General features: G+C 38.2%; 1 protein-coding gene across 1 annotated transcript in view; it reads right to left on the reverse strand.

The window, feature by feature from the left end:
• The window catches only part of vps8 (VPS8 subunit of CORVET complex), a 153998-nt gene extending 140400 nt beyond the window's left edge, over positions 1 to 13598 (reverse strand). The window contains 10 exon segments of the mRNA XM_036564837.1: positions 1604 to 1671; positions 1779 to 1865; positions 3324 to 3448; positions 5743 to 5748; positions 7329 to 7383; positions 7500 to 7532; positions 8579 to 8675; positions 9664 to 9794; positions 12179 to 12247; positions 13410 to 13598. Of these exon segments, the coding sequence (XP_036420730.1) occupies positions 1604 to 1671; positions 1779 to 1865; positions 3324 to 3448; positions 5743 to 5748; positions 7329 to 7383; positions 7500 to 7532; positions 8579 to 8675; positions 9664 to 9794; positions 12179 to 12247; positions 13410 to 13481 (743 nt within the window). The 5' untranslated portion in view covers positions 13482 to 13598.
• Positions 13599 to 13865: the final 267 nt, after the last annotated feature.

The raw sequence follows: 13865 nt of genomic DNA on the forward strand, positions 1-13865 counted from the left end.
CGGTTTACATTCATATCACACTAGAGCTGGTGCCATTACTGGGTAAAGCCTACGTAAATTAAAAAATAAAATGATTAAAATGCACCTTCTCGATGCATCAGCACTGATAAGTTTGCAATCAAAAGCCTCTTCAGGGTTTGTTACTGCTCAATTAAGTCCATTTTATGGATACACCTTTTATTTAATATTAATCTAATCAACAGTGGCAGCCACAGTTTACTGCAATAAAAATACAATATCCACAGCTTCCATTATGAAAGCATGTACATAAAATATGAGTTTAAGATAAGAGAAAAAAAAAATAGATTTTGCCTTAGGACTAAAATAATGGCACTGTAATGTAACAGCCACAGGATTAGCACTGGTGTCCATACATCACGTTCAGACTTCTAAAAAACATCTTAGATGAACGTGAAGCGTAAAGTCAGTATATGTGACTGCATGAGGACGGGGGTTTTGGACACAATGCTCTACTGCCCCCTGTCTGTCAACATAAAATAGTGTAGTGGCTCTCGGGGTCCACGTTTTTCATATATCCCTGTGTGTTGCGAGATGGTTTAGAGGACAAACATGAATCGCCCGGGGGGCCCTGAGGTCCTGAAAGAAGGCACTGCAACTTTGACACTACATAAACAGGCAATGTGACGGTGTACAGGATAAATAGGATAAAGTCGGCAGTGCACAAGATAAACAATCAACATATATACTTTTTTTCCTCTAGGGATACCTGGTTCTTTGAAATATATGGTTTGGAATCGTCCAAAGGTTGATTGATTTTGGAAGAAAGTAACTTCTATACTTTCTAAACTTACAGGAAAGGACATTCCCCTTCAACCAATTTTATTTCTTCTTAATGATTCACATCTACAGCTCACTGAGAAACAACAAAAATAATATCTGCTGGTTTAACCACAGCAAAAAACTGGTAGTTCAGCGTTGGATGCCCCCTCATGTGGTTATTTTATTTTCATGATATAGTTATGATGGAGCGCTCTAGTGCTAGAACACACAATGCTAAGGCTTCAACAACGCAAAGATAGGGAAAACTTGGCTGGTAACATTAGTGAACTGCCTAATGCATGAGGTTTCCTGTGTTTTAAATAAAGTTGTCTTTGATTTATTGTGTTCATGTTTTGTTTCTATGTTAACTTTGATGAGTGGGTTTTCCAACTGGGGTGGATGGGTGGGTGGGAGTGAGTTTGCAGTGGAGGGTAGCATTTATTTGTATTTGTGTCTGTGTTATTATTGTACATTTTTTGTGTAGTATTACAAGTGAAAAACACACACACATACTGCACTCTGGTCAATTTCGAAGTGGGTGCTGTGTAGAGTTGGGCCATCACTTCAAGCCGATACCTTCTGAAAAAAAGCCTAATGTTTAACTAGTTTTGCGTTTAATAATGTCCATAAATTACATAACTTAATGAAATGAAGTGTGTGATGTCTTGTCCAAGTTCAAAACATAAAAATATAATTAAAAAGAATCATATGGAGCAGACATGGAGTGAGTTTTCTCTGATGTGCGAGTGAAGAGTGAGAAACAGAAAATCCGGAGCCGAGTTGGAGCAGAATGATCACATACTCTGGTGCTGTGCTTTCCTACCTGAATGAAAGTTCAAACACAGAGCCACCGCTGTCGTTGCACACAGCTAGTGTTGGGAGATCTGTGAACTGAAGAAGAGAGAAAAAAAAAGAGAATGAATAAGAAATAAAAGTTTCATACTTTCTTATTCAGGTTTAGAGAAAAACTGAAGTAAATCAATAATCAGGCGATCTACCTTGATGTGTAAAATGGCCGTCCCAGGTGGGTGGGCGTCTGTGATGGTGCGCAGCAGCTTCCCGTTGGCCAAGTCCCACATGGTGATCTGATTGACAGAAGGAGGAGACAGTGAAGAGATCAAGCGGACAGTGTGACAAGCAGTGTTTGAATTTCATTTGGCAGCAGGAGTAGAACTGTCAAAACAATCTGGACACGTAACTGAATAGTAACAAAAGAAACTTCTTAAGAAAAATCTAATTAACACAACTGTCTTCTCACCCCAAATGTAGCTGATCAGCCAGGACACCTTTGAGCCTCATAATTGTCCAAAGTAGAGACAAGGCCATGGCCCAATGTCTGTACTTGTGTTCTAACTAGAAGGCTTAGCTAGAGAGCAGAATCAGAGACTTTATGAAGGAGATTCAGGGAGTTCACTGTTTGAAATCTGAACCAGACAGACTGTGAAGACATATGCAAATGCAACAGCCAGAACAACCTGCTATTTTTGATTGGAAATGTTTTTAAGCCTGGCTATCAGTTTCAGTTTTATAGGTCTCTCCTCATTTAAGTCTATTGGAGCCTGGGCTTGTATGACTGGAAATAACTGCTGCCAAGTTTACCTCCGAGTGGACAAACTTTCCAATGAGGGTTTGGAGAAACAGAATTCTGGCCGCTAATGGTACGTGTTTTGGTAAAGAGCTCTGCCGCATCGTGTGGTGCACAACAGTTTGTGGTGCAGTGAGATGTGCCTCATCACGCGGCGGAAAAGTTTAGACGCTTTATGCAAATGAATGCGGCCACACTGCGTTTAGCCAATCAGTCAACAGTAGTCCAGTCTTCATCACAAAACAGCAAACTTAACCTTCTCCGAGAGTAGAGGGGCAACGGTGGATGTCTTTCCCTTTGAATCCATGACAGTTTCTGCATAATAATGAAAATATCAGGTTTTACACTGAACTGTTTACACTGAAGATCTGAAGGGGAGAGATATGATTGGATAAACTTTACATGGTTCAAGTGGGAAGACAAAATTTGAATCGAAGCTAACTTAAAGCACAGTGTCTATATTTTGGTCTCATTGAAAGCGTCTGTGTGTCAGACTGTTTAGTGCCCCAGATATGTTCAATATGGTTCCTTCATTTCCATAATGGCACAGAAATGCCCACCAGCGGCAACGGGAAAGATCCAGCCCAGAATGCGGTGAGAAAAAGTGCAAGTGAATGCATACCATAGGCATTCTAGTGAGAACAAATGTATGTGTATTAGGGCCCTATTGTTGGAAGATAATGAGCTTGATCTCCAATGAAGCCACAGCTATCTGTGGTTGGGAGTCCAAAAGAGCACAACTGGCCTCACTTCTTTGAGTGAGCAGAATGTTCTGTACATTTGATTTTTTGGCCAAATAATCACTTTAATTTTAGAAAATGCTCTATGAAGCCAATTAGTAAGTCCCTACTAAACATCCTCCTTACGAATGTTGTTTAAGTACTTGCTTGTCAGACTGCATATGTAGATACACAGTTCTGCAGAAACAAACAGCCAATATATGTATGTTTTTACGCACCTGTCCTTTAGCGAAGCCACACAGCAGCCGTGTGCAGTCGTGGTTAATACTGAGGGCCGACACAGCGCCATACTCAGCCCCCGTCGCTGTGGTACCCAGACACAGCCTCAGCGCCTGGTTCTGATCTGAAATTACCATAATATCCATAATACCTTGATGCAACACTGAGATTTTGAGGCAAAAATGTCACAGGCAAGAGTCTCAATGTGTCATCCAAGCAGTAAAAGAAATGTGACACCTTCCTTCATACTAGCATCACACATCATAGCCAGCCAAGAAAAAAACAAAACAAAACAAAAAAAAAAAAATCACCAACAGGTTTTTAAAAGGAACAGCTTAACATGAAAACATCCTCTGCATCTTGATGCTCAGCCCCAAAGAACACCTAAAGCAATAGTTCAGCAAAATAATCCAATTTAAACAGTTGCTGACGAGCTGTCAAGACTTGTCTGGAAGTTTGCTCCTATAGTTTTGCACTGGAGCTACAAAGCTAATGTTTCTAACAAGTAATGCGCTGTACAAACTGCATACCTAAACCATCACAAATTTCCACAAACTGTCTCATAATTTTAAGTAATCTCAAAACAGACGTGTTTATGTGGTTTCGGAAACTGCATGACATAAAAAGTGTGTTTGTTCAAACGTTTATCTATTTTTATAGTCAGAAACAGCTTAAGCAAGTGTATTTAACCCTTGTGTGGTGTTGTGTTTGTTACTCAGTGGTCTGCTGGACTCACCACATTATTGCTTTTTAAAAATCAATACAGCCATAAAAAAATTATGTTAAAAAAAAATAAAAAATCAAAACAAAAACAAAACAGATGTTTAAAATATCACAAGTGGCCAGCGTATGGTTCTCCTTTAGCAGCTGTAGTCAGTCAGCAGCCTGTCCATGCTGTTCACACTCACACACTCACACACTCACTAACAGCAGGCCATGTATGAGGAGAACAGAGTAAAGGGACACAGCACCTCCACACTTTTATTCTCCCGCGGGTTCACCCAACACCACGTGTAATATAAATGTGTAGGGGGTCATTGAAAATGCGTTATTTTATATGTTCTTCACAGAAAATGGGCAAAGGCCAAGGAATCTGAGGTTGAAATAATAATAAATCGCATCATTTTTTCTTTTGGTAAACATTTAAAATGGGTCCCAAAACCACACAAGGGTTAAAGCAAGCGCGTGATGATTTAGGCACTTGTCTGCACAACTTGCATTACTTGCTAGCAGAGATGGAAACTCCAGTCAGCAATTTGAACTGAAATTGTGTGTTGACTTGGATCATAACTGATTAATGACTCAGATTCACTGTAAATTCCTAAGATACATGAAAGTTGGGTGTGGGGAAAATAATAATAGAAATAGTAATAATAGATTAGGACTGCATATTTGAATGAAACCTTTCCCATCTTTTTCCTATTAGGCGTCTTACCGGTCATTTTGCTACCATCATGAACAGTCATTGCAATGCTATTCTCCTGCAGCTTTGATACAGCTTTAAACAATGACCACTTCATCATAGAAAAACCATCAGTCTAAAGCAGAGAACAAAGTGCCATATGCAGTAAAAAAATAGTGTGTAGGGAAAACAGCAAAACAACTTCAAAAGGTTGACCGGCAGGTAGTTTGGACAGCAAATGTACCAGCAAGCACATTTCCTAATTTAGTTGTTTTGTTGTCTGCTAATCTAAGTTAAGTTTTAGTTGTTTTGCAGATTACAGTCCTTTAAAACTTACTAAAACTTCAGCTGGATTGGCTATTACCGTAGCTATATTGCTCTAGCTATGCAGACTAGCCGACTGTTTCAAGTTGTTTTGCCTCTTTCCTTTAAACGTTGCGCTTCACTTCTCTTCTTCAGACTAAAAACTTTTTCTAAAATAAAAGCCTTATTATTTGAGGCCGTGTTGAACCTGACAGGTTTTTAGCACAGGTTTACTTCTGTCCACTGCAATGCCAGCTGCTAATAACGAATCTAAAATAAAATTCTCTATTGAAGGCCCGAGACTCGACTCAGACTCGCATGAAGAAACTCGGCTTTTTAGCCACATTGGCTTTGTATTTCTAGTGCAAAACTAAATGACAAATTTCAGGCACCAAAATGTCTTGGTGGATCAACCACATATGGGTTAAGGGTGAAATAGTGCACAAATGTGACTTTGTTCTTCAAACTACTTCTTTAAGTGTTCTGAACTCATATTTGAGTAATGGAAGTGATACACCAGCACACAAGCTCAGCAGCCAAACTGAGCATGCTATAAAAGGAAGGACTCCTCTCCAGCAAAACCAATTCTCCAACAGCACAAGCTCCAAACACACACAGCCATTCTGGTGCATGCTGATAATCCATAGCCATCATTAAGGTAATGGAGAGGGTGACTGCTGCTTATATACATTATTACAATATGTTTACTTTACCTTTTCCTGATCATTCCACCCAAGACAAGCCAAGGCAGAGAGATAGTCCAACATAGTTTATGACACAATAAAAAATATGCACACTATATGTAATTACAGAAAAAAGTTTTAAAAAGTTTTAAAACTTATAAAAAGGTATGACGACCAAATCCTTCTGTTAATTTCAGCAAATAATCTAACAGTAATACACAACTCCTGCAAGTATAATGCTTATTATTAAGGAGATTCAAAGCTACTGTTTAAAACAAAGAATAAAAATCACACAGCACTGACATCAGCATCAATTCAGGTCATTACTGTTTGGTGTAAACTGTGTAATGATGCTACATACAACAAACAGAAAATAGGGGTGGGCAATTTAACAGAGCTACTAAGTAATGACAGCTAGGAAGCAAAACAGCTAATTGGCTTGGATTTTAATAGCTGCATACAATGAACAAAAAAAGATTGTTAATCTGTATTATTTATATGGCAGTACAAATTTCATGATCATGACAGGCTGAATTGAAGAGATTTTCACGATATGTATCATGATATTCAGGGTGAGCTGCACTAACAGAGATTAAATGAGGGTCATCTATTAATCTAGTTGCACAAATCTGTAAATCTAGTTTAATAATATTCAGGGTTACATCTAAACCATTATTTTAATCCTGGATTATATTTACAACAAAAAACAAACAAACAAAGATTTACACTTTGTTCAGGGATTACATTTAACCTTCTAATTGAGGTGGTTTCAATCTTAAAAAATGTGCAGATGTGCGTCTGCAGCTACATAAAGCATGTACATGAAGTACATTATTGCAGACATACTAAATATACTCCAGATAAGGGCAAGAACGTGATTTTGTTGAACTAGTCGATCTAGGATAAACAGCTTGGCAGATAGATAACCAACTAACAGGCCATTTTAATAATATTCAGAGCTACGCTTTAGATCTAGGTAATTATGGAGTATAGACTGTATGTAACAACAAATTAATCTGAGTATGTGTATAACAGACAGTAACTTGGTGTGTCTGGTGTACAGCCATTCATCTCCTCAGTTCCCAAACGCTTACAGAGTATTGTTAAAAGAAGAGGTGATGCAACACAGTGGTAAACATGCCCCTGTCCCAACGTGTTGCTGCCATCAAATAAAAAAAATGGCATATATTTTTAAAAAACATTAAAAAAACAATAAAATTTCTGTTTACGATTAAGTGGTGAGACAACTGCTGTAAATTAAAACCTAAATGAACAAATCCTTAATTAACTCTAAACTCTGTTCAACTTAATCCCTGTTGGTGCAACCCACCCTTTCTGAGGTTTACGTTAGAGTAGACGCAATGCTGAGTAATACTATGAGTAAAATGGTTTTACATAACATTATGTACTGTAATGCACTAAATCCAAGTAAACTCGACCAATTATGCTCTCCTTGAAATTAAAGTGTATTTTAAAAAACACTGATGCAGTGTTTTTAAAGTACTGATGATATATCCAAGCTCAGAAAGGCATACTATGATGTAATAAAACTTTGGCATATTGTCCACCTTCAAAATTAAAATATTATTTTTTAAAATTATGGTATTAACACTTACCAAACACGAGGGCCAGGCCATGAGACGTTCCCACAGCGATGACACTGGACACAGTCTAAAAATACAACCAGTATATTTATAAACTTATCAGTGAAGGTAGATAAAAGGTACATAAAACAATAATAAATAAATAAATCAAATCAGATTGTAACCCAGAACACAAACGCTTACGATAGCCGTTGGTAAGCCTGCATCCACTTTGTCCTAGAAAGAGAAGAAAATAACTGAGGCCAAAATTTAATGATCTAACATTTGCAGTGTCCAATATAAAAAAAATAACATTTGAACACAGCTGTGTTCAAGACAGATTACAACAGAGTGGAATAGAATACAGCACCTATTATATCATGTTGTGCTGAGCTATTCACTCAACATGGCTTCAATAGGCATAACAGCTCAGGGTATTTTAAAGGAATAATCTGGAACTTAATGTCTAACAGCTGCATGTGTATCATACTGTCGAATACCACGGACTATTTATCTATTTTCCTTAGCTTGTAGCTTGTATTTCCTTATTCTGCTTAGAAAAAAAGCAAAAAGTATGCTGACTCAAAACTAACTTATCACAGAGAGGCAATGGGCAGCTGCTGAACTCCCTGAATAAGCATTTAAAACGCACGCAATACAAACTTGAAACTGCATCCACTACCCTCTAAAAGTACAGGTGAGAGAATGTCTCAACAGAGCTGTTCTTATGAGGTTTTATCCAACTTTTGAATGCTGGAGTAACACAGTACAAAACCAGTTTCAGTTACTTTCACTTTCCTGAAGGTTTTCTGGCGTTAAAAAAAAACAAATGATTTTGGTTTGGAAACAAATGACCAGAAATCCTTGGTTCAGTAAAACTAGATCCATCTCTAAACAAACAACTTACAGCTTCTTTTACAAATACATCTGATTAAATTCATGTAATTGCTCTACCAAAATATGTTTCGCATAAATATTTACTGACAGAATTCAGCAGCTGCTTCTTGGCTTCTATTATTAAGTGTGTGAGTAAACAGGCTATATGTTCTTTTCCAAGAACAGAGAAACAGGTCACAGTTGTCTGTGGTCATTTACAGTGCTCTACAGACACGGCAGATATGAAAAACGTCTGGGGTACCCCTTTAGGGTTATTTCAGGTAGTTCTGGATTGTGATAGATCAGCAGGTGCCATTAAACTGCTGCACTGTGTGTGAGATGTTCTACAACAGCATGGCTGTGCAGTGCAGGTCAGTATGAGAAATGTCTAATATGAAGGAACTCACAGCAGCAGAGACAATCTGAGCTGAAATGCCTTTCAGCACACTGTGTTTCAGAACCGATCCATGAACTGTAGCATTAGTCTCTACTGCTTTCCTCCTCCTGCAGGACAACACAGACACACAAACAAGTGGTCACTAACTACTCTGTAGCCCATACAAAATAAATGAATTGCAAATAGATGATAAATAAAACAGCAATACAAAGCCTATGGACAGAATGAGCCTTCCTGTCCTATGCTTTAGCCCGTATTGGCTCCCTATGGTGCACAATGCCATTAACGCCTTTTGTACTGTTAAGTTAATTATGTCTCACTCGCTTATTGCAAGAAGCAGAGAAATTCTGTTGAAAGTACAGATGCTAAACTTCATTCAATTTGTCAGTAGAAGATTTATTCAAATATTATAAATATTTTATTGAATTAGATGAGGAGTTGCAGTTCTGTGTACAGTTTAGTTTTGTAGAAAAATTTTAAACATCCTTTACATTTTTCCATGTTTTTGTCAACATTTGATATCAACACAAACAAAAAAACATGAAAGTACAGACTCGGACAAATGGATTCAAAATGGAACTTGAATGTAAATGTATTTTATGTATGTACGTCATGTATATAATTATGAAATTTCATGCAATATTTAAAGAGGCATTCTGGCCCAAGTGAAAAATGTGAACATTGATACACCTGTTAACATGCCTACTCGCTTCGGTAGTGCTCCAGTAGTTTCTAGAGTAAGATTTTCTGGTTTAAAGACTAAGAAAAACCCTTTCTGATGATGCATCTTGAAGGTGTTGCAGATACATGTATTATTCTGTGTACAAAAAAGAAAAAAGAAGTTGCTGACCCACTAAGGTTAATGCTACATCACTTCTTTGCGTACTGTAGTGAGAAAACACTGACTGATAAAAACTGTGAAACTGATGAGAGTGAGGGGTGCAGTGCTGCACTACACAATACTACATAATACAACAAATAACATATCAAACACTAATTTTATGCCAGAATACCCCATTAACAGTAGACCTCTAACGGTCAACCACATGACACAAACGTGACGTTGTCTGTGTGTCCATGGAAGGGATTACGCACCTTTTCAGGTGTGCTCTGTCTCCGCTGTCAGAGCTGGCGAGAGAGGAGGTCTCGCAGGAATGAGCGTCAATGTTTTCCGTGTTCAGCAGGCAGGTGTCCTCCAGGATGAAGGGTTCATCCTCATCCTCAGGCTACAAACACACCAGATGAACAAAACAAGACTGAGCCTAAAAAATTATAGTGACAGGAAGCAAACACTACAAGTGGTCTTCAATCCCAGAGCCCAGTTCACTGCTTCCTGTGTTGGAGTCCACCTGACTTGATTAATCAGCTACTTAAAGCTGCACTACGTAAGTGCTGGAGAAATGTGTAAAATCATGCAACATATGGAAGAACCTTTCGTAATGTGGGTTCTGCTTCAGATCTCTTCTCCAAATGGATGAATGTGATGACTGCGAGTGCACTGAAAGAGCACTCAAAGAGAACTTGCCAATAGGTGTCTTCCAAGGATGCGAGAGAATTATCTACTATTGTCATCATATCTTCAAGGGCATAATGTTGATCTTGTATGCGAGACGTAAACATCAAGCCAGTCCTTCTTTTTGAGCCTTTGTGTTTGACAATAAAACGTATACATAAAACTGTCTTTTAAATGATTATTTCAGTAACACTTTCTTTTACAGTCCCCTAAGTTCTAGGTATTAACCAGGTAAGTGTGGAGTACAAACTCCAAAGTACTTGGTAATTATTTTAGGTGACAAGATGGTAAGTAGCAGGATAGTCTAAATTAATTATACTGAAATGTCTCACAGGTTCTAGGTATTACCCAGGTAAGTGTGAGTTACAAACTCCAAAGAACTAGGTAATTATTTTAGGCGAGAAAATATTAAGTACCAGGATAGTCTAAAAGAATTACTATGAAAACGTCTCACAGGTTCTAGATCAGGCCTATGGGCCTTGTGTTTGACACATGGGTACTAGATTGTCAATATTAGAGGGAATGTATCTGTGTGTTATAATGTATTACCCGGAAGTTCAAAAGAATAAACAGAATGTAAGTCGGAGCTCAGCTCACTCGAATCTGTAGAGTCTTAAATAGTATGTATCTATTACCTAGATACTAAACTGAATCTGAACTGTAAAAGAAAGCAGGGACTCTTTCTATGGTTTTACTGGGTTCTTACCACAAAGTTCAGAAAAATTGCCACTTGTTATGCAACTGTAAACACTGTAAGAGAAAGCAGGATTCGTCACAATAGTAATACCTGTTTATTAAAACCTTTTGACAACTCTGTATTTTGACACAATAACTCCTGTACATTACAGTGTACAATATTGTACAAGAGTATCTTAATTCCTTAGTTCCTTAGTTCTTTTCACATAATTTCATAATTTATTTAGACTATCCTGGTACTTACCATCTTATTACCAAAAATAATTGCCTAGTACTTTGGAGTTTCTACCTCACACTTACCTGGGGAATGCCTAGAACCTGTGACACATTCCATAGTAATTCTTTTAGGCTATCCTGGTACTTACCATCTTATTACTTAAAATAATTACCCAGTACTTTGGAATTTATACCTTACCCTTAGCTGGGTAATACCTAGAACCTGTGAGACATTTCAGTATAATTAATTTAGACTATTCTGCTACTTACCATCTTGTCACCTAAAATAATTACCTAACACTTTGGAGTTTGTACCCCACACTTACCAGGTTAATACCTAGAACGTAGGGGACTGTAAAAGAAAGCGTTACCATTATTTCAGGCTTTACAGGTTGACTCTCAGCAGCGCACAGACACCATATTTTAGCATGTTTCCTTTCCTGACTTTTAAAAAGCTTAGCAATGGTTGAAAAACAACTGTTTGAAAATACATTCTGCTCAAACCCAGCAATGCAAATGTACTAGTACTAAGTATTCAGTGTTGTTAATGGTTTAGTTTAGGAGTATTTGGAACTGGGTTAGATCAAAAAGGGGATCGAGTGGGGGTTCCTGAAGAACGATTTAAGAAACACCAGCCAGAAACATCAACTATTAGCTGTGGTTCAAATTAGTATTTAAGCAGAGTAACACTAGATACACACAGGTACATGTAAAACTGATAATCTCACTCCAGTCACCTGAAAATCTCACTCATTGTCACCTCACCAACTCCGACCTGTTTTTGGCTAAGCTACATGTTTTTACTAATTTTTAGAGATTACAGGGTGTGATACAGTGTCAGAAACTACATTAGCAAGTCTATTAGAGATTACTGAACAACCCAGCATGGTTTAAGACATTTAGTCATGAAGCTCACACAATGCTAATGGAGTACAAGCTTTCATTTATTCTTAGTTACATTAGTCTTGAAGCGCCCGTGCAAAATTAAAGAAGCACCAAAACACCAAACACGCCTTGGAAAATGGAGTACATCTGGGGTAATGTGAATACTGTGTAAATCTGACCAATGTTACATATGCAGCAACCCTTGCTGTTATACGTCTTGCTATTGACAGTTTCATAAATTCAGCTGTCGATCTAGATTTGAATAGCTGTACAGAGATAAACAGCAAAGCACTGACTCACCTCATTCAGAATACTCTCCAGAGTTGGCGGCGTGTCCACTTGAGGGATGTCAAACTCCTTGTCGTCAATCTGTGATGAAAAACATGTTAGATTTGATCACACTGACCTTAGTAGAATTAAATATGTCGACTACAGTGTCTTTGGTCTTTACTAACAGATACGCACAAAAAACGCCTACATAAAACACAAAGCTCTCATCAGAAACATACAACACAATCCGTTGTGCCATTCAGTCGTGGAGCAGTAACACAAAAAATAGGCGTGTTTCAGGCAGGAGGAAAAAAAAGAATAAAACCTAAACCTACAGCTATTTAACACCTGAATTTTAATACTTAAATATTCCTCTTTCATACTTAAATATCCTTGCTTTTTAGTTTACACAATATTTTTATAATAAATACCCAAAGCATTCAGACACTTTAAGGTGCTCCCTATGCTGACACAGATGTTTAATAGTGCAAACACTAATGAGACTCTCTGAAGCTGCTGCACATGAGCATAAAGTCACCATGCCCAATGCCAAGCGTCAGCTAGAGGGGTATAAAGCCCCCCAGCGTTGGGCTGTGGAGCAGTGGAGCTGTGTTCTCTGGAGAGATGGAGCTCCATCCGGGACCTCTGGGATGAGCTGGAGTGATTCTGACCTAATCATCAACATTAGTACCTGACCTCACTGATGCTCTTGTGGCTGAATGCAGTCAAACCCTCATAGCAAATGTTCCAACATCTAGAGTAAAGCCTTCTCTGAAGAGCAGAGGCTGTTACTGCAGCAAAGTGGGGACAAACTCCCTATTTTACCTACACTTGATTTTGGAGGAAACGTTAGAAGAGCAAACAACAGCCACTTTTTGGACATAGAGCGTCTGTCAGGTCTGTAAGACACTGTTTTATTATAGAGCAGCAGCACCCAAGAAACATGGGTTCAGAATCCTCATGAAAGCAAACCTAAAAATGCTGTGACACTGACTTTTATCAGTATCGTTCACCACTAAACTGTGGCAGCTACAGTGAGGCTAATGGTGATAATACAGCTGAGAGAAGCTTGTCTGCATTACAGCACGTTATTCAGCTAAACTCAGTTAACAACGACGCAGAGACGAGGCGACCACTGAGAAGAGCTCAATACCCCGCTGTAATGTGCTGAGACAATGTTTTAATGCGACAATTAAACAACATCTGGCGGAATCAGCTGAGCTGACAGCAGCAACAACAGCAGCAACACCACCAAACTCACCGCGTCTATTTCCATTAGATTGGCCTGCGAGGACGCAGACACGAGACTGCGAGTGTCCGGAGACTCTGACATTATCAAAGCCCACCGGCCGCTTTCACACACAACGAAAACACACACACACAATAAAAACACACACAAAACACACTCAGCGCTCACGAACAGCCGCGCACATCCTTGTTTCTATCGGACGTGACGTCGCCCCTGTGACCTGACGTCAGAACATAGCTTCCTCTGTTAGTCTACGCTCACAGAAATTAATACTATTAAAATTAATTATTACTAATAAAATTCATAGACAATATAGACCATATATGGTTCAGTAAATATAATAAGACATTATTTATTTATATATATATATATATATATATATATATATATATATATATATATATATATATATATATATATATATATATATATATACACACATACATACATATATACATACACACACAC

This window comes from Colossoma macropomum, unplaced genomic scaffold, assembly GCF_904425465.1.
Source record: "Colossoma macropomum unplaced genomic scaffold, Colossoma_macropomum, whole genome shotgun sequence".
NCBI lineage: Eukaryota > Metazoa > Chordata > Actinopteri > Characiformes > Serrasalmidae > Colossoma > Colossoma macropomum.